At 37.5% G+C, this 20,675-nt stretch overlaps 1 protein-coding gene across 1 annotated transcript in view; it reads right to left on the bottom strand.

Annotated features, from left to right (window-relative positions):
• Positions 1 to 20,675, bottom strand: part of LOC122789756 (probable G-protein coupled receptor 83) — a 534,141-nt gene that overhangs the window by 262,824 nt on the left and 250,642 nt on the right. The window contains exon 2 of the mRNA XM_044057192.1: positions 19,137 to 19,262. Coding sequence (XP_043913127.1) covers positions 19,137 to 19,262 — 126 coding nt within the window. The remainder of the gene's footprint in view (positions 1 to 19,136; positions 19,263 to 20,675) is intronic.

Raw genomic sequence — 20,675 nt, forward strand, 5'->3', positions numbered from 1 at the left:
GACAGCATCCTTGTGGGCATAGGTCAGCCACATCATCTGCTGTTACCCAATGTGGCATTGCTTGATCATGCTCCTATAGTGAAATTACTTTGGCTGCTCTGTCAGTGGTTGGGCTGTCCATACCCAGACATGGCAGGCCATGGGGTCATGGTCCTGAAAGTCCTCATGAGGGGAGCTCATCTAACAGGCATCAGTAACATTCAGGTAGCATCAGTGTATCTGACAGTGGGCGTGGATGTGAAACTCTTGCAGAGCCAGTTCTCATGGTCAGGTACAACAATGATGAACTGCCACCTCTGCCATGCATTGCTCACACCTGTCTGACATACCATGTAGAACAGAGCTTGGCTGTGTTCATTGTAGACACTCACACAACAGTTTCACCTAGAGGACTCATACAGACACATATGCAACAGTTACATGGTTCAGCCATAAAGCTTAAAACTCATTTTGTCTCACTGGTCATTTGTTACATTATCTGAATGTTAGATTACTTCTCTTTCTTACTCACACACACTCACTGACCTATTGTGTCAGCCTAGGCTTCCTGCTCCCCCACATAACACCATGTGCAAGTAATGATAACCATGCCATATCCCTGTTTTCTATGTTTTGGATTCAGGGGTACATAAGCTTTGTGTCTGACGCTCAGGGTGCATAGTTGACTTAGTACTTAGTATATCTGCATTTGTGAAGTTGAACTGGTAATTGTACCTTTGACTTATATTGGTCTTAGAAAGTTATTCAGTTGATAGCATCAAAATATGTCCATCTTTATTGTTAATGATATTGTGAGGGTTGTGAAGTTTAAAACTCATTTTCTCTTTAATGATTTTCCAGTACAGACTTATGCAGCTAAATTGAGGGCATGCAATGACATCACTACTTTTGAGAGGTATGACTGTATAAATCCTTGATGCCTGAGGTCTACTACGTAACAATGGACACATATAAGTCAAATAAGTCTCTGCTGTCACATGTTAAGGTAATTTCTTTACACATCTCCCACCTTTTACTTGCTTATACTAACAAATAACAACATGCAAGGATATGTCAGTCATTCATATTTTTACACAATACATTCCAGGTTCAACACTTGCCTTGTAAATCAATGCAACTACAACAGTTCAGGGATGACTCTGTCTTATGCAAGCAGCACACAGCCACAAAATGGGTAGGTAAAGGTTGTGAACATTGCCTGGTATCAATGTCACTATATGTATGTGCACAGAAGGAAAGTTTTAGGCCATTGGGTGGTGACTGAATGTGCTAGGCATCATCTCATGACCAATGTGAGGGCATATTGAGCACACCTATGTCTGCCTACACACATAACAGCTTCTAGTTCCCCCTCTGACTCCTCACCTGTGTGTGGCTGTGTTGACCTTGCCATTGGTGGTGGGATGTGTGCCCCTTCCCCTTGTTGATCCTGCTGAAGGTGTTTTCTCAGGATGATAATGTTTAGGATGGCACATGCTGTGAATATTTCAGTACATGTATGTTTATTGTACTGCAGGGCTCCCCCAGATGTATCTAGGCACCATAACCATGACTCCAGCAGCCGATACATATGCTCTATGATGCTTCTAGTTTAAGCGTGTGCTTCATTATGGCATTCTTCACCAGGTATGTGTGCATTTCTAATAGGTGTCATCAACCATGGTCCCAGTGCATAACATGCCTCCTGCAGTAAAGGACCCAGTGGGATACCCCCCTTGTGAGCATCTGTTATAGTTTGGAGGTGTGCCAGATATGTGAGTCATTGTAATTTCCTAGGTTGCCTGCAAATATGTTCAAGATGATTCCCTTGGCATTACACACAACTTGGCAGTTAATAGAGTGGAAGCTCTTTCTGTCAGTGTTGAGCCTTTCCTGTTCCCCAGGTGATGCCTTAATTTCTACATGTGTGCAATCTATGGCAGCTAGAACTTCAAGGTATTTGTTATAGGGTAGAGCTCTTGTATATTTCTGGCCCTATCCTAAGGAGTATTGGGAAAATATATGTTATCATTAGCATGTTGGAGCACAGCATTCAGGAATGGATGTTGTATCCTAGATGCTGATGCCTGTGACACCCCCAGCATGTCCCCTGTTGGTCTCTGAAAGGTATCTGTAGCTAAAATTCTAAGTGCTACACAAACTTTTGTCTCTACGAGGATGGGCTCACCACTGTTTGCCCTGGCTCTGAGTTGAGGATGACAGAGGTTGCACAGTTTGAGTAGTCTGTCTCTATCTTCCCTGTAGCACTTTACAATTTCCACATCATGTAGGTTGTGATAAGTCACCTGGAGTCTGAAAACTCTTCTCTTTCTTGACCTTGGTGTATTAGCAGCAGCAACAGTAATATAAACTTCAGCCTGTTGCACATACACAGGGATTAAAGCAACAGCAGCCCCTAACATTGTTTCAGTGTAGACACATTTCTTTGGCCATAATCCAACAGGTTTTGGAATTAGATGAGAAAATCAACACCGAGTCTACATGGTTGCTTTATAGCTTGTTGAATAGCATCTCCATCTTGGATTGGTTGACTAGTATAAAATTCAACTGCCTATGCTGTAATTTGCATACCACAGTTTTTACCTTGTTTGTGCAGCTGTGCACGGCTCTACACACCATGTAGAACCACTTACTGAATGCAAAACAGCATGCTACGATGTGTGCATTGCAATATGATATGCACAGCACAGGGTATAATCAGAACATGTAGGCTTTATTGCATCTGGCGAGTATCTTATCAGTCATGAATACTGAAGAAGGAATTCTGCATTCGGCATCCACTCTCTGTGCAATCCAAAGCAATGTAATACAATAAAAGTAAAAGTACAAAACAATAAAAAATAAAATGACTCCTTGTATATCAAGGCTGGCTTTCTCCTTTCTAGATACCAGTATATTCAAATGCTGATAAAAACTTGGCTGATTCTCTTTATAGACAAATCTCCTCTTCATTGTAAATAGATTTCATTCACTCTGTGCATAACCAAGGTGCTTGTGATGGCCTCTCTACCCTGGGTCAATAAAAAAGGAGCCACAATCCTTACCACTGACACTGGTGAGAAATCATCACTATGAACAGGAATAGATTTACACAGAATTTTAAGATGCAGCTTTCTGCATCAAGCACAATTTCTCCCAAGAACAGATATGAAATATGCTCCAGAAAATATACTCCAGACCTAAGACTGGACTGTCTCTCCAGATCCCAAAGAAAACTTACTTTGAGCACCGTGTCCCAGTTCCACATAGCTGACACACCCACACCTGAGTATTTGATTTTCACACACACACACACACACACACACACACACACACACACACACTCCTGGGAAAGGAATGTATAGATTTACGAGCTGAACCCTTTCTGTCCAGACTATAAGGTAACCAAGCTGCCACCAGTTAATCACTCTCAGGCTCTTACAAGGATAACCAATTATATTTAGTAAAATTGATACTAATATAAAGGTAGAATGCAACTAATGCAGCAAGGCTTTTTGGAGTGACCACAGCATCACTAAAATAAGTGCAAGTACTTTAAAGATGTTAAAAGTATTCTCTAAAAGACAGCTACAATGAAAGGTATAAAAATATTTAATAATAAATAAAATAGAAAACATGAGAATAATAAATATGGGTACACTTCTAACAAATGCATACGGATAAAAGTGTATCATTTGCTAAAATATATATATATCTATACATAGATATATATATTTTATAGATAGATATATCTTATATTTATTTTATAAATCTTATATTTATTTATATTTATTTATTTTATATATATCATATATTTATATGTATATATATATATATATATATATATATATATATATATATATATATATATATAAATATACACACATTTTTTGCAGTATATAGCTGAAAAATTCAAGCGTGGCTTCTCAAGTCCACACAAAATTTTAAAATGCAGCTTTCTGCATCAAGCACAATTTCTCCCAAGAACAGATATGAAATGTGCTCCAGAAAATATGCTCCAGACCTAAGACTGGACTGTCTCTCCAGATCCCAAACAAAACTTACTTTGGGCACTGTGTCCCAGTTCCTAGTAGCTGACACACCCACACCTGGGTATTTGATTTTCTCACACACACTCCTGGGAAAGGAATGTACAGATTTACTAGCTGTACCCTTTCTGTCCAGACTATAAGGTAACCAAGCTGCCAACAGTTAATCACTCTCAGGTTCTTACAAGGATAACCAATTATATTTAGTAAAATTGATACTAATATAAAGGTAGAATGTAACCAATGCAGCAAGGCTTTTTGGAGTGACCACAGCATCACTAAAATAAGCACAAGTACTTTAAAGATGTTAAAAGTATTCCCTAAAAGACAGCTACAATGAAAGGTATAAAAATATTTAATAATAAATAAAATAGAAAACATGAGAATAATAATTATGGGTACACTTCTAACAAATGCATACGGATAAAAGTGTATAATTTGCTAATATATATATATATATATATATATATATATATATATATATATATACATATAAATACACACACATTTTTTGCAGTATATAGTTGAAAAATTCAAGCGCACCTTCTCAAGTTCAGTAATCTATAGCTAAAAAAATGCAAGTGTGCCTTCTCAATTTCAGTAATCTTCTATGAAAATATAATGGCCTCTTTTCTGTGTTCTCCACATAAATGAGTTGTCTTCAGGTTCCTTAGGTACACATTTTCCTTTTTTATGGTGTAGATTCAGGCCTGTCAGCATGGTGAATATGCAAATGAGTTGTGACCTCATTAGAATTGCTGAATCTGAAATACTTGATTCCATCTAGCAGATGTAAATATAGTGCAGGCACTCCCTCAGTATTTTTAATTGGATTGCAACTGTGACTGATTACTGGTAGGGAGAAAGAAAACACAACAGCAATGCAGATTGCCCTACATTCAGTGGTTGTGTTGGGTTAGACTTACAAAGTGTTAGACTTAATTTTGACATGGTTGGAAATGTAAGTAAGCAGCACACAATTACAGGTTTTGTTCATTAACATCCGACCTCTCCTTCATTTTTTGGCAAATTTATATTATATTTTTTTCCATTTAATATCCTCACATATTTTAAGGACAGTGATGTAGAATGGCTTATAGACTGCATGTCTGAGATTACTGGTCAGATAAGACAAAAATAAGCAGCAAACACAAAGAGGTAAGACAGTGCTGCATATTTGCAAGCAATACTCATAAGTGATTGTGTGATCACTCAGTGCAATACGTCCAAAATTAATACATATACAAATAACTGTTATATGGTTTCATAGTACTGTAGATGATGTTGTGGTCAGTTGTATGCAGAATGATTTCACTTCCCTGCTGCAACTGTGTTTGTGTGGAAAAGAGGGGTAAGGTACCCTTACTCTTTTCTGAAGGTTCATTGAAATGAGAGTTCAAATCCAGACCTATGCAAACATATGTTATGTGTACTAACATTTTGTAGTGCCATAGACTGCATTTCCTCCATTTCCTTTTTTTTTCTTTAATTTTTAATTTTTTTTTTGTCCAGTATTTTTTCTGGGCAGCTTAGTGCAAACAAGTGAAATGAAGAAAAGTGAATGTCAAATTTGGCTGTGCTCATCTTGTTTGTGTGAAGCTTACCAAAGCTGGACTAGTGGCCTACCCAGGAAGCAGACAGAACACCTGCAGACAGGGCATTTGTAAAAGAGCCAAGGTCAAAAACAATACATTGTCTGATTCCTTTCCACAACTTTGCTTAGTGACATTGCGCAGCAGCTAGCAAGGTCCCCCAACACCTGCAAACAGGACCCAAGCAGCCAATAATTGAAAATGGAAACATTTTGTCAATTCTGTTGGGCATTGCACAAACACAGTAGGTGGAGCTGCATGGTGGTTGACATAAAGAACTTAAGAATGAGTAGGAAATTATGGAAATATGTAACTAGTCCAGTGACAGCAAGTGTTATTATAGGGCTGGAGTACAGATGGTCCTGGTTTCCAGTACAGAGTGTACAAACAATTTTTACTACTGTGACAGTACAATTTACAGCAAAGAACTGAAAAATAGACAAGTGTTATTTCAACATTATTTTGGCAACAGGTATAAGTGTAGGACTGCCATACACATAGTCTAGGTTCTAATATAGGATATTTATTGTATTTATTTATTTACATTTTTTACCAGTAATATCTGACTGATCCAATGACCCATTTTCAGTGGATAGCTGGGGAGGAAAGCTCCATTACATACATACAATTGGTAATAAAGTTACAATGGCAACATAAGATGGTGGAGAAAAATCTCTATTACATAGAATGCAATACTAAACAAGTTAAAGTGGTAAAATAAGATGGTGTAATATTCAGTGTGTATTTACCGAAGAGAATAACTAATTCCAATTTAAAGAGATCTGAAACTAATGGAGAGGCTGCTGCTAGCAAACATCTTTATATTTCATTGTTTCATCTACAAGTAAAGTGCCTGCTTCCCTTTCGAAATTGCCTATGTTACATTCAAAAATTATAAGCTAGTAATGCAACAAGGAGTGGATGACAAACTGATAACAGCTTCATAGCTACTAGGTATCTTTGCCAAAAAGGACTGCAGCATCCACCCCCTTTACAACACAGTATCAGCAATGCATCTACATATTGTGGGAGCAGAACCCACAGCCTTCTGCATCAAAAGCAAGTATACAACCTGTTGTGCTATTAACATTGCAAGCAGACTCAGCATAAGGAGCACTAAACTTCTCTTCCCCTGCTGCTCTTAGCTCCTTGTAAAATCTACTAGACACTCAGCTGTATCTCTCAACTTTGAAGCGCAAGAAATCTGGAAAAAGCCAACATTTACTGGGGGGACAAAAGCCCAAAATACAGGGACATATTTTAAACATTGCTTGTATAATCTTGGAAAGTTGTTAGAATAAAATGCTGTGTTACTACTATACATTTCTCTGCTGAGCCTTAAACCCAGGACTATGTGCATAACAGTCATTGAACAACATATCACTATGCCAAATCAGCTGTTTTGGGAAAGAGAGGAAGACTGAAACTTAAATGGCTACCATTTAGTGAATTCAGTTCTCATCAAAGCTGTCAACCTTAGCACAAAAAACCTGGATGAAGCCAATAATGTGGGAATACAGTCCCAAAAGTAGAGACAAACTTCAAATGCTCATCTTATAAACTTAGAAAATTGCTAGAATAAAAGGTTTTGTGTTACCGCGTACTTTCTGAAGAATATAAAGTCTGAAATTCAAATGCCTGTCATTTTTATTTATTTAACATTTGTTAACCGGGAAAGTCTGACTTGGAACAAAATCCTATTTTCAGCAGAGGCTCAGGGAGAAAAACTGCAGACATATGTCTTTGTAACATGAGAGGACACCAAAGCAAACCCACACAAACACAGGCAGACTCCACCCCAGCCACAAATCAAACCAGTGAATCTGTAGCTGCAAGGCAACAATGCTACCAATGCACCATCAACTATTTAAGGAATTAAAAATTCAGAAACCACAGATTTTATGAGGAACAGAACAGACATATAGGTTCATAGGTAGATACCAGGTTATCTGCCTGAAGGCATTTATAAGCCTAGCCAGAATGTGTTAGCTTTCGCCGCCCCCTTAGATTAGTTCCTCTGTCCAGCAGAGACACTGACGTGATCCCTGGGGTAAACTTTCTGTTTCCCATCCACTCATCAAGGTTTCTCTTGAAGAGCGATATTAAGCAAAAATCTGAAAAACTTCCACAAATGGTGGTGGGTAGGGAATTCAGGCTCTTGCTACCTGCACCCAATGTATAGGGTTCAAGCCTGAGGTACTCTCTAACCACCACCAGCAGGTATCCTCAGTTCTCTCTAGCCACCAGCATAACAAACACACACACTGTCTCTCTATACATCAGTAGAAATCAATTGGGGCATTACACACACACACACACACACACACACTTCCTAGAAAAAACACCTACCTGAGTAAATTCCTCTGTTTCTATCTCGTCTGCTTCTAAAATAATCCTACCAGCAGTAAGGAGTATCCTCTGCTGCTTCTAGCAGCAGTTGCAGCCCATTTGTGTCAGCAGATGAATTCACAATGCTTACTTGAGTTTATTCAGTACATTCAGCAGGGGGAAGGTCAGACAAATGACATGGGGAACTAGAGTCCCTAGCTGCGATAATTGTTTCTTGTGAATGCTGCCCACTTTAACTGTAAACTATTAAGTCAAAGTACATTTTAGAAGAGATCATCCTCAGCTTTGTAAATAAATCACAGACTTTTAATCTGAAATCAGAACTGCAAAAACAATATGCAAGTAAATCATGAAGCCACCACAGCTATTGCTCTGATCTGTATTTCTGCAATGTCTGTTAGCAAACAGTTTAATCTGAGAGCATGGTAAGGGTGTTCACACTCAAGATGCTATCAGTCTTTGATTTACAATGAAAAATAAATGATTGTATCTTTATTATGCAAAGCACCTTTTTAAGTCTGAAGCATAAGCAAATGTAAGTTAAAAGCAAAGGCATAACATTGACTGGCACTGTATAATGTTACATTTTGTTCTTTATTGGAAAATTCTCGTTCTGTAGAAGCCCTACAACTCAGTCAGGTCTTAATTGTAAATATACACCCCACTCAACAGGTATTGTGATACAGACTTTCTTACTGTAAATTATATTTCATGCTGGTTGTCTAAACACTGCATGTGACATGTCCAAAATGAATAACTGTGTGCTTTTGTAATGGAAAGCTGTGGTTTAACATCTATATTTTCTAGTTTTTTATGATGTGATCACAATATGCAATTAACTCAAATCTAATGATTCAGGGAGAATGTACACGCTATAAAAACAGTGTTTCAGATTTCATAATGTTTTACATATATATATATATATATATATATATATATATATATATATATATATATATAAAAATATATATATTACAGTACAATTATAAGGAAATCTACATTTATTTAGCATCTAATGGAACTGACGATATTATGACAGTTGGAAAGGCAAGATAAAAATGCAGATCAGCAGTTGTTTTAAAAGAAAATTTGAAGGGATATGGGTCAGAGATTGTGAAGTTTTACTATACAGATATAAAGACAAACACACACACACACACACACACACACACACACACACCTCTTGAAGATTTATTTTTATTTTTTCAACAATCTTATGAATGATTAACAAATAAAACTGTAATCCTTACAATCAGGGACAGATGTCCAACAGTTCAACTAAGTAAATTAATTCATTAAAAAAAAAAAGGGTACAGAGCCGATTCTAGCAGACCAGCACCAACCTCAGCTAGTTTATGTATCTCAGTCTTCCTCTCTGCTCTCTCACTGCAGTCAGTGCAAGCCCTTAGCCACCCAAGACAAAAAAAAAAAATAAACTAAGCAGTAAAGCACCACCAATGACCTCTTGATCAACACAAGTACAGTACTACTGTGCTAGGGCTACTGATTGTTTCTCGCTCTCTTTTTTGAGAAGAGAGCGAGAACCAGTCAGTAGCAATCCAGCCATCCACATCACGTACGTGCCTGCGGACGTGGCAGTCCGAACCACTTTCTAATTATGGTGCGGTTTAACCTGCTTAGACTTCTGGGCATCACATTGATGCTTTTTTTTTTATCTGGGCTGCTTTTTACAGCAGATATTAGATGCTGCTTTAGTATGTTGTTAAAAAAAAAAACGGAACTCGACGAGCATGTGCAGTTCGAGTTCCAGCCGGGACTGAGAAAACGCAAAATAATGGAAATATTTTTTAATGCCAGTTTTTTGGCAAATGAAATTAAATAAATGTATTAAATGTCAACAGAGTCAACAACACTTTCTTCTTTTTCCTGGGAGGGCTGCAGTCCCGCAGTCCGATAGCACGAGCCACCCCTGCCCATGACTATAAGACCCATCTAAGAGAGCATTTAAAAGAAACATTTGTCTTTACCAAGAGTAATTCATAAAAGAGTGAACAGTCATAGAAATCTGCTCACCTTATTTTCTTCACTTCTCTTACTATTTCCCACTAGTGTCCATCAGTAGCCCTTCCTATCTTCCTACTCTCTCGACTGTGATATGACTTAAGTCTTCTCCATCTACAAGCATGTATAAAAGTTACCTAACTCAATGTCGTCAGAAGGTTAGAGTGTTATATGCTTAAAACATTAACATATACTATTGAAATAGTCATTCAGTCTGGCTATTTGTTTATATTCCTTTTTCTGCATTTAGATACCATGGTAGGGCTGCTTAAAAGAAAATCATCATACCTCTCTGGGAAACAAGAACACTCTGCACAGTATATAATAAATATAAGCCCATTTTCTCTAAGGTTTTTGCATCTGTCGAGTATTTACATGGAAGTGCTAGTTGTTTCCTGACTGAAGATGGTCCCACATCCCCTGTTTTTTTACTGCTTTCTTCTTTCATCTTTTGGTAGCCATAGCAGCTGCATTTCATCTTTATAACATCATGGTTGCCATTCTTGCCCAAGGCACTGTGTGAACTTACAAAGCTACAAATTAGGTACCATAATTCTTGCCAACATCTCTTGTATAATACCTAGTCTTTTCCACTACAAGGTGCTCACTTTTATTTTAGCTATTAGATGACCTTCAACTGGCTTTCCACAGCTGTTCTAATTCCTGTGAGAAGTGTCTGTTAACCTTGACCAGTAGGTACTGTCCATATTGTCGTAACTGAGAGAAGTCTCTCTCTGTTCAACCTCACTGTGCTTGGCTTTGTTACATTCAATAGCCCACACTAATTACCACCCACCAGTCTACTTTAGTACTCTAGATACTCCATCTTGTTTACTTTGATATTCACTAATTCACTACTTTACGATCACAAATCTGCTCCTCTGAATCTACCCCACCTTTTAACTCACTGTCCTACAATCCACAGCATCCTCTTTACAAAACTACACCTCCACCTGTTTTTCTTTCTAGCTTCCCTTGTACTGTGCTAGAAACCCATTCACATAATCCTAACCTCAGTAAACTAAAACTCTCCGTCCAATCTTACTGTGGTCCTCACTCTCCTTTAACATTGAAGTCGATCTAATTTCTCCTCTCTTCATGCAACACTAATTCATATCTCCATCTTAATAACTCGCTCTCTGGTAAGCATCATATCTCTTACAAAATGATCATTCAGTTAACCATGCCTCTCCTCTTTCTAACACACACACAGCATCCTTTCAGTACCCTCTGTTTTCACTTACAAACAAACCACCTTATCACTGAACTGTATTGTCACATTATCTCACAAATATAAATAATACTACTAACATCCACTTCTTAAAACCACGCATGATTCAAAACATAACTCCTTAATAAAACACTAAAGCAATTAACATTAACATAATAAAACTTACCCACAATTTGGCCACAGGTCACTCTATTATCACCTTAATATCTGTAAGGCGAAATACAACCTGATCCACTTTTCAAAATGGCAGCAAGCATTAGAAATACAAAACCTCTGTAGATTCCAAAACAGTAACTACCAGTAATGCAGAATTACTGCTCTATATCAGAACATAACCCTTGTACACTAATGCCTCCACTGGCTTAAACAGCTATAATATAAATATTACATGTAAACATGACAAACTTACAGAAATTCATACTTGGATGTCTCGGCACTCCCCGACCATCCTTGTATTGCAAGTGGTTTGGTTAAAATCTGATAATGAAAATAAATGAATTATTCTACCAGGATACAACACTGTGTGTGTGTGTGCGCGTTAAACACTTTACTAATATGAATATTCCCCTATAAGTGTTAGTCTAATATGTCTCACAAAATTTGCAACGGATAAGGATGTCTTTTTTAACGCAAATATTTATGGGTCAGTAGAAACTGTGAGCTTTGACAAAAGGTATTAATGCTTGGAGAGTACTAGGATTTCTTTTAATCCTTTGTGACTTGTAGCAGGTTTGGTTTTGAATAGACAGTTTGTTTGTAGGGGTTCACCACCAGTTTTAAATGAAGGGATTAGGCATTTATGATCATATTTAACTGTGGAGGACAGCACTGAGTGAGATGTAAGACTTGTTAACCTTTCACCAAGACAATAATATCACTGCCACATTTCTACAAAAACAAATGGCTATTTATAAAAAGGTGTACCTCTTCTAGGTTCCTTTCATTATAAACTGATTAAAGATGAGACAGTCACAGTCTTCACTGTTATAACACAAACAATCCCTCACTACAAACCTACAAAACAAATTACCAATCACTGACCACATTTTCTCCATCCTTGATGCTAAACTATGGAAACTCCACTCTTCTAACTTCTCCTAAAGACAGAAATGTTTATGCCTCCTCTAGATAAAGCATTTCTGTCATTCTGCTGCCTGTAATTGATTCCACCCTTGTACCACCTCCGCTTCAGTCAGATACTGAAGCATACTCTGCTCTCACCCATTGTGACTAAAATAAAAGCAAGCAATAATACCTGACAGGGTGTGTGTTAATATAAAATTAACACCAGCCCAGTGGTGTTATGTGGCCAGACACTGCAGGCAGAGGGCCTCTACACCTCTGGAAGGCCATTAGTTACACATTAACACACCCCCTAGAGGGCATTATTCTGCTTAGAGAATGGCTTCTCTGTAAAATTGTACTGTTTTACTTGCTTATTTTTTTAAGTACTATGTTATTTTTTATATATTTTTAATGTAAAATAGTTCCTCCTCATGTTTAAACTTGCTGTAATATATATTAATGGTGTTGGAGGAAGCATTTTACATCAAACATGTATAAAAAATAATAAGCAAGTAAAACACAACAATGTTACATAGAACCCATTGTCTCTCCATACATACATATACAGTCTCTTCTGCTTTCACACACATACTGTACATGCACATGCACACGCACACACACAGGCTCCTCTGCTTTCATACCTGCATTCACTCACACAGGATCACTCTTACTCTCTTAATCTCTCACAAACACACAGACACCTCTGCTTTCATACAAGCATGCAGTCTCACAATATCACTCTCACTTTCTCTCTCATTCTCTCGCTCTCCCTCACTTTCTCTCTCATTCTCTCGCTCTCCCTCTCTCTCTCTCTCTCTCTCTTACACACACGCACACACGCACACACACACACACACACACACACACACACACACACACACACACACACACACACACACACACAGTCTCTATCTCTCTTTCTTTTTTTTTTTGTTTACATTTTATGCTCAGTAAACAGCAGAACTGCTGCTTACCGAGTGTAAAATAATGGCGAACGTTACAATTTTTTTGCAGTCCAAACTCAACAGCAGCTTGATGAAGCAGCAGACTCACTTGTCAGTGAACATTATTTGTACATTAATACCCTGCTGGAGAATGTTCTTTCTCTAATCAAGGTGTTGAAGTGCAGTTTGCCCATTCTCTAAACAATATTAATCTAAGATGAATAGGACTTGCTTCAGTAAGCCCACCAGAAAACTGCTATGCGTAACTATAACTTTTATCCCAAGCACCATCTCTTTTGGGGATCATGTATCATAAAGTCCCTCAGGTGTTGCCTATTAAGTCCTTCAGTCAGAAGTGGTGGTATGGGTAGAGAAGTTAGGCTCTTACTTCTTGTACCTAAGGTACAGGGTTTGAGCTTGAGTAACCCTAACCTTCAGGCATACCTAAGTGGAGTACGTGCGCACACACACACACACACACACACACACACACACACACACACATCAAGTAGTAAAAACAGAATGGACCTGCCTCTGTCTGGTGCCCTGCTGCACTCACTGAACTGAAGTCTGAAACAAACGAGTTGCTTGCTTGGGGATGGGGTAGCCTTGATGACTATCATTGACTGTAAGTTGTGATTGAAAATCAATATCAGACTTCTAATTAAAAAAAAAAACACTGTTGGGTCTGTTGCTGCTCTCTCATGGTTCAGCACTGCAACCTGTGTACTATAGTCCAGTCCCTGAGCCATGGCCTACTCTGACTAACTCAGCTGCTGTCTCTGTCTACTACAATGAAGCTGCTGCACCTGAAGTCCGAGATGCACGTTGCTGCTGCCCAAACATAAACAAAAGCCAATGAGTCAGCAGTCACACCCCTCAAGCTGAATTCCAACAAGCTGCTTATGATGCTGACATCATCACATATGTGATGATGTCAGCAGAAATTGCTGAGGGAAAAACAAATTAAAAAAAGGCTGGGAAATAATCGGGAATAAAGGGGGCCAATCAGAAATTTGTGGCACCCCATTATTTAGACCTCAAAATTGCTAAATGCTGAGGAATTCGGTATGGTTGAGAGGTATAGCTGCCTACTAAATGAGGTGAAAGAACATTTTCCAGTTTGAATATGTACTTGCATCTACCAAAGATTGTGCCACTGATGGATAAGAACAATGGGTTACACTATTCATGAGACAGTACAGTTGTTACATTGTTTCAAAGTGTCAAGTGCAAGAAGTATGGCAATTAAAAGACTAGGTCAGATATTTACCCCATACTGACCAGTGATAGAAAATGAAGCTATTTACCTGAACAGTTATGGGCTGAAGAACAGAGCATGAAATCTGACAAAACTGAAAACACAAAGACACTGGTACACAGATGTGAGGTAATGCCTTTTATTTGGGTCTATATTATTATTATTGATTGAAAATTCATATAATCAAACACTGTAAACAGCGAAAATGCCAGATATCAAACCCTTTATCCCCCCCCCCCCACTCACCGCTAATTATATATAACCACTCTGAGATCGCAATATAGTGAGGAAAGGGCAAATTTCTCGATCTTCACCATACCACAATCTCACAAAAAACACATCAATGTCTGGCATTTTCGCTGTTTACAGCATTCACTATTTTGGACTTTCATTCTTCTAATAGGGACCCTTTTATTTGACTGACATTGTCTTGCAATTATACAAGCATTTAAACTGGTATTAGCCCTTCATCTACCCCTTAAACTTTATCTATGGAATGCCACTAGGCTCTAATCTAGGCCCAATATTACCTACCATTTTTTTATTAATTCTTTGTCAAGTAATCTAAAAATTTCTAACATCATCATCTAAGTAAGCCCTACATATTACCTTGTTTGCAAATTACATGTTAATCTCAAGGGCATCAGAATCACAGAATAAAATTTCCAAGCAACTCTATAAAGATTTCATCATGCTCTGGAATTGGCTATACACTAAAAGCTAACTTTAAACATAAGGAAGTCCACCTATATGCTGTTTGGAACCACCAGAAAAATTTCTTCAGCCTAACCATCTACATAGTTCACTCACCACATCTACTAATACCATATTTCATAGAGAAAAATTGACATCCTCTTATCTGTCTACCGCATGTGGATATTCAAGTAAGTAATGTCCTTACTCAGTTAAAAGGTGCATGTAAAGTATCACATTTGCTATCTATTAAATCAAGACAATCAAATATTATTAGTGTTTTAATTCCAAGTTTAGAATGTGTTTTCCCAGTCACATCTTACACTCAAAGCAAAATATTCAACTATTGCAAACAATTTGTTTGTGTTTGTGTCTTTCGGCTTTTCCCAGTTAGGGGTCACCACAGCAGAACTACAGTCTGCTAATGATTGGTAGTTGATTTTTATGTGCCAAGTTACCAGCCCTGATGCACAACCTTCAACGAAGGTACGCCCATTCACGCATGTCTCCATTCAGAAGACGCTCTAGCTGAGAATCGAACCGGACAGCGTCTTACTGTGAGGCGACAACGCTACTTATTACAGTGAATTCATTTGTCTCTCCCCTCTACCCCCTGGAAAACTACTGCATCATTAAGAAAAAAGCTGGCTACCAATACAAGGTAGAACCTTATTTCTACTACGCACATTGACCTTTAAACTGAAGAATAAACAGTATAGCCTCATAATTTTTTAAAAAGTGTGGACCTCTTAAATTGTCCTCCATTTAAGAGAACTGCTATAGTCCTTCAGATGTACTGACAATAGTCTAATGATTAGGCAAACACAAATCATCAACAATACTTAACTATTTTCTAAGACAACACTACAACATTGGAAGACGTTACCTTAAGAAATTAAAACAGCTACATCACTCAAGACATTTACAAAAATTACTAAAAAGCATACGAATAAAACCTTTCAGTGCCAAAGATTTGAAAATAATGTCTAACCTCCAAATACTGGCAAATTAACCCCAAACTCACTTTCCTTACTAATCAACTATGCCACTTTATGAAACCAGATACTACCCTTACATATCTATTCTCTTCACCTTTTTATTGCTTATGTCTTCTGAACATTTTCTCTTTAAATCTTTATTTCATATCTCAGATTCTAACTCACCTGCTAACTAACTTTTGCATAAAAACTAACAACTATCCAGCCCATAAGAGGCATGCATACCTTAGATTCATCTAACTCTCTACTAATGTCCCTTTCATATAGATGAGAGACCTCTCACCACTGTACTTAGCTGTTTAACAAATGCAAAATAAATAAATAAATATACATGCTTAAACATGCCTTACAATGCTCCCATATATTACCAACTTAAAATCCAGATAAAACTCAACTCTTTTCAATTATCACAAAATGACCTAGTCCCTCACTCCTGAAGATTGAACCATTCCTACAACTACAGTAATGATCACCAGATGTTCTTTATTAGAATCTGCATTATTATCTGCTGTTCATCTCAGTCAGACCATCACTTTATTACCCTCCAACATGTCAGTAGATAATGTGGAAATGATCCCCTCTTCATCAGTGTTATATACAGGACTCTCTATTCTTATTGGCATTCCATTTTCCAGCATGATTCAGGTGGTAGGGAGCATGCCAGCTTGCTGGTCCTGGGGTTGGACTACCCTTTCAGCTTAAGAGCATTCCCTCCCACCTTGCCTGATCCTCTCAGTCCCTGCAAGCAAGATTCCTATTGGCTGCATAATGCAAATACCCTATGGCAGCATAGTCTCTGTTGGCTGGGAGATCTTTATGGCAAATGCCTAGTGGTCCCATTCAGTGTTATTCATGTTGTGAGCCAGAACTACCTCCCTCCTCTTAGAACAGGTGACTCAGCATCCACTTAGTCCCATCCTGCCTTCAATTTCCTATAAGCACCTGAGTTGCTACTCCAATTCTGTTCACCTGCTGTAGAGTCAGGGCTTTTCCTTCTATGCCCCAGAGCTGGCAGGGGAAGCATTTTGTTACTCTCTCATACTCTTATCTCTCTTTACTGCTTGCCAGACATAAGGGAAAGCCATCTCCCTTCTCTGTCAGCTTAAGCATTGAATTTCAGACAATGATTTGAGGCTTTTTTTAAATATAATGCATGCAAACCTTCCTGAAGTTGACCCATGAGTGTTTTAGCTTTTAAAACCCATTACCTTATTCACTGCATAACAATTTAAAAGTCGGGGTACCTTTCTGAGGTTTGTATTTTCAGAGGAAGGGAGACTGATATGCAGATAATAGACTTTGATCTGTTCTGATTTTCTAATTGCAGCGTGTCAGGACAATGAGATAACAGAGTACTGCATCAGATTTATACAGTGTGTCATTTCTTCTGCAAAAAGTATTGTGTTTGGGAAACCGCATATTCTTTTTCACACTGATAACAACTGTTTCCAGTCATTGCAGCAAAGATGATATGATTCTTGTACATAAAACATTTCTAATGCTGTTCTAAAAAGCCACAGATAATGATAATGTATCTCAGAAAACAAATCTAGACGTTTTGATATATTTTCTTTTTTTTCATAGAATCTGAAACTGAAGATGTCATTGTCCTCATACATTTTGAAAATGTTCCTGTATAGGTCCGTTGAATATATGTCAGTATTACCAAATGATATTTCTTGTCTCAGTATTATTTTCAACTGAAATGCTTAAGCTGCTTCACTTTTAAAGATAGATTATATGTAGATAGATCCATAGATTTATGTCATTAACTGTGAATACGTCAAATCCAGATGATAGTAAAATCAAAAGAGCCTTTAACATCAAATCCACAAGATTTGAAAACAAACTGCATGCCCCCACACTCCCCTGATAATTAAATAGTCTAACTGCAAGATTTCACTACTCCTAGATTGTAATACAGAAACACATATAGCCACCATTCGTTATTCTGAAGTGTCAATGTTCCAGTCCATCCAACTTGTTGGTCTTTGATCTTCTGGTCTCACTCAGCATTTCAGTAACTCAGACTTCTAAACTGAACCCATGTTTACTTATTTAGTTATTTGAATAATGAATAGGCAGGGCAGCAGGGTGATTAGCAGTGCTGCCTCACAGTACTTGGTTATCCTGTGTATTTCACTGCAGGGTAACTTACATGCGCAGTTTTGTGTGCAGGTTGTGCAAGGGTCTTCAGTACATGATCTATTTTCTCTTTTTTGTTGTTCACAAAAGATTTGCTGTAGCATTGTTACTCGTTCTTCAGTCTGAGGGTAGGTTACAATGCCTTGAGATTGTGTGTATCTGTGTACAATACCAGAACAAAATGGTTTAATAAATGGGCTGTGTTTCAGTGCCTGGAAAAAGGTAAGATGCAGCCATCTTATAACTTTAAGCAAGATAAAGCAGGTGATGAGATGTGTGGATTGAATGAAGGGATGAAGGAAGAAATATCTGTTTTCAGCTAGTCTCCCTGACTTGATAAGTGTATATCGAGAGGTTCCTTGTCCATCCAAAATGGTGGTAGTAAAGACAGGGTAAATGAATGTGACATTCCTGTATTTTAATAAACAACAGCAACAAAAAATGATCCTCTTAAAGTCATTTCTCAATATTTTGGTTGTGAGGTGCAAGAATATGAGAGATATCCAATTGCATATTTTTGTAAATAGGTTACTTTGAAGACAGTGTTTCAAAAAAATAAAATGCTTGAGGTAAACATTATGCTTTTAAATTAATGCTTTCCATCCTGCATCATTCTGTAACAATAGTATATGGTATTATGTAGAAACAGATAAAGATACACATTTTATAATGTGCCTTGTATCATGCACATATACAAACACACTTACCGAGATTTGCATATGCACTCTGCAGAATATATAGCACTATGCACATATTACGTATGCATATTGTATTATATCATACTTTGCATATTCTGTATTTTAAGTACCTGATGTCTATCCACTGCTATAGCAGTTAAAGTCAGTGTTGAAACATGCAGAGAGCAGTACTGTACAAAGCGGCTGATATGGCACATTACTTTTCCGAACACCCAAGTGCTATTCACAAATCGAACCTGTTGGCAAAGAAGAAAGCACATTAATAAATGAATTGCATCATTATTCAATTACAGTTTTGATTGTAATAAACATGTATAAAGACATCATAAAATAAAATATGCAGCTCCATATGATTATTAAAAAAGATCAAGTGGCAGATACAAAGAAAAGAAGAAAAGAAAGGAGAAATGCCTGAAACAGTTTTTCCCTAATGCATGGCTTTACCCAGTTGCAACAACTTGTTCAAATTGTATTGATTTGGCACCAAATTTATACCTTTCAAACTGCAGACATTGAAAATTGAAAAAAAGTCCTTGAAAAAATGGAACATCCAGGGAAAACGTCTGAACAGCTAACTAGCATAACATTTGAATACCAAATAATGCATAACTCTTCCCATTTCCAGTAGGAATATGGAAGTCTATCAGAAACATGTTTAAAAACACTGTTGTAAAAATATAAGCACATCATCAAAGAGGCAGTGCAAAATCTGCAGACTTTCATGAACTGTATTACAAAATACAACACAAGGTCATGTATTTTTGCTTCAGAAAAAGACAGTTGTGAGATTTTGACTTCTTTCTTTAAGTAATTGTTGCCACTAGTATGTTAGTTATGCAGAGTGCTTTCATGTAATAGACAACTTCAAAAATCACATGTGATTAGGGGCATTCAAAAATTGTGTGTAGGGATAAATCAAGTTTGAAAATAGGGACATACGTTCAAAAATAGGGGCATCTTAAATCAGGTCTGAAAATAGGTATATTCCTCCAAAACAGGGACAGATGACAGGCCTACCCAAATCTCTTTTATTCATTTAAGAAGCCCTGCAATTGTATAGCTGTTTTTAACTTTGAGCCCTTACTAACTGATCTAGGAGACGCACTATTTTATCACCTCTCTGCCCATATCATCAAAAGCAGCAAACCCTCATCAGTACGAATTAGGAAAGCTAGTGAACATTGGTTATCATGGTTATCACATCAAGCAGAATAGTAAAAGTATTAACCATTAAACATCATACCTCTCCAAAAGCATTAAAATAACAAATAGTACCACATTAGTACCACTAAAGTATAAAAATAACAGTTAAAATACCCATATTCATCAGACAAAGCCAAACCTTTCTCATTAAGCAACATGTACTGTATAAATGCCAAACTGAAATACCAAATAATCCCTGGGATTCCGAAAGTTCTCCAGTGCTGTTGGTAAGAGATGCTGCCCAAAGACAGTGTTTCTTAAATGTGTGAAAATGTTGATTCATAGGCATGTTAACCACAATGAGGAAAGACCTCATTGTCAGTTAAAAATGCATATCTCTGAATCATCCGTAACTATGAGTGTGCAAATCTGCACTTTACTGCAGTATTTGAGAGTAGCAGACAATGTATCATATTGGCACAGGCACCAATTTAATCCTCAGCAAA

Source organism: Protopterus annectens, chromosome 15.part0 (genome assembly GCF_019279795.1).
Source record: "Protopterus annectens isolate FY-2018-M chromosome 15.part0, PAN1.0, whole genome shotgun sequence".
NCBI lineage: Eukaryota > Metazoa > Chordata > Ceratodontiformes > Protopteridae > Protopterus > Protopterus annectens.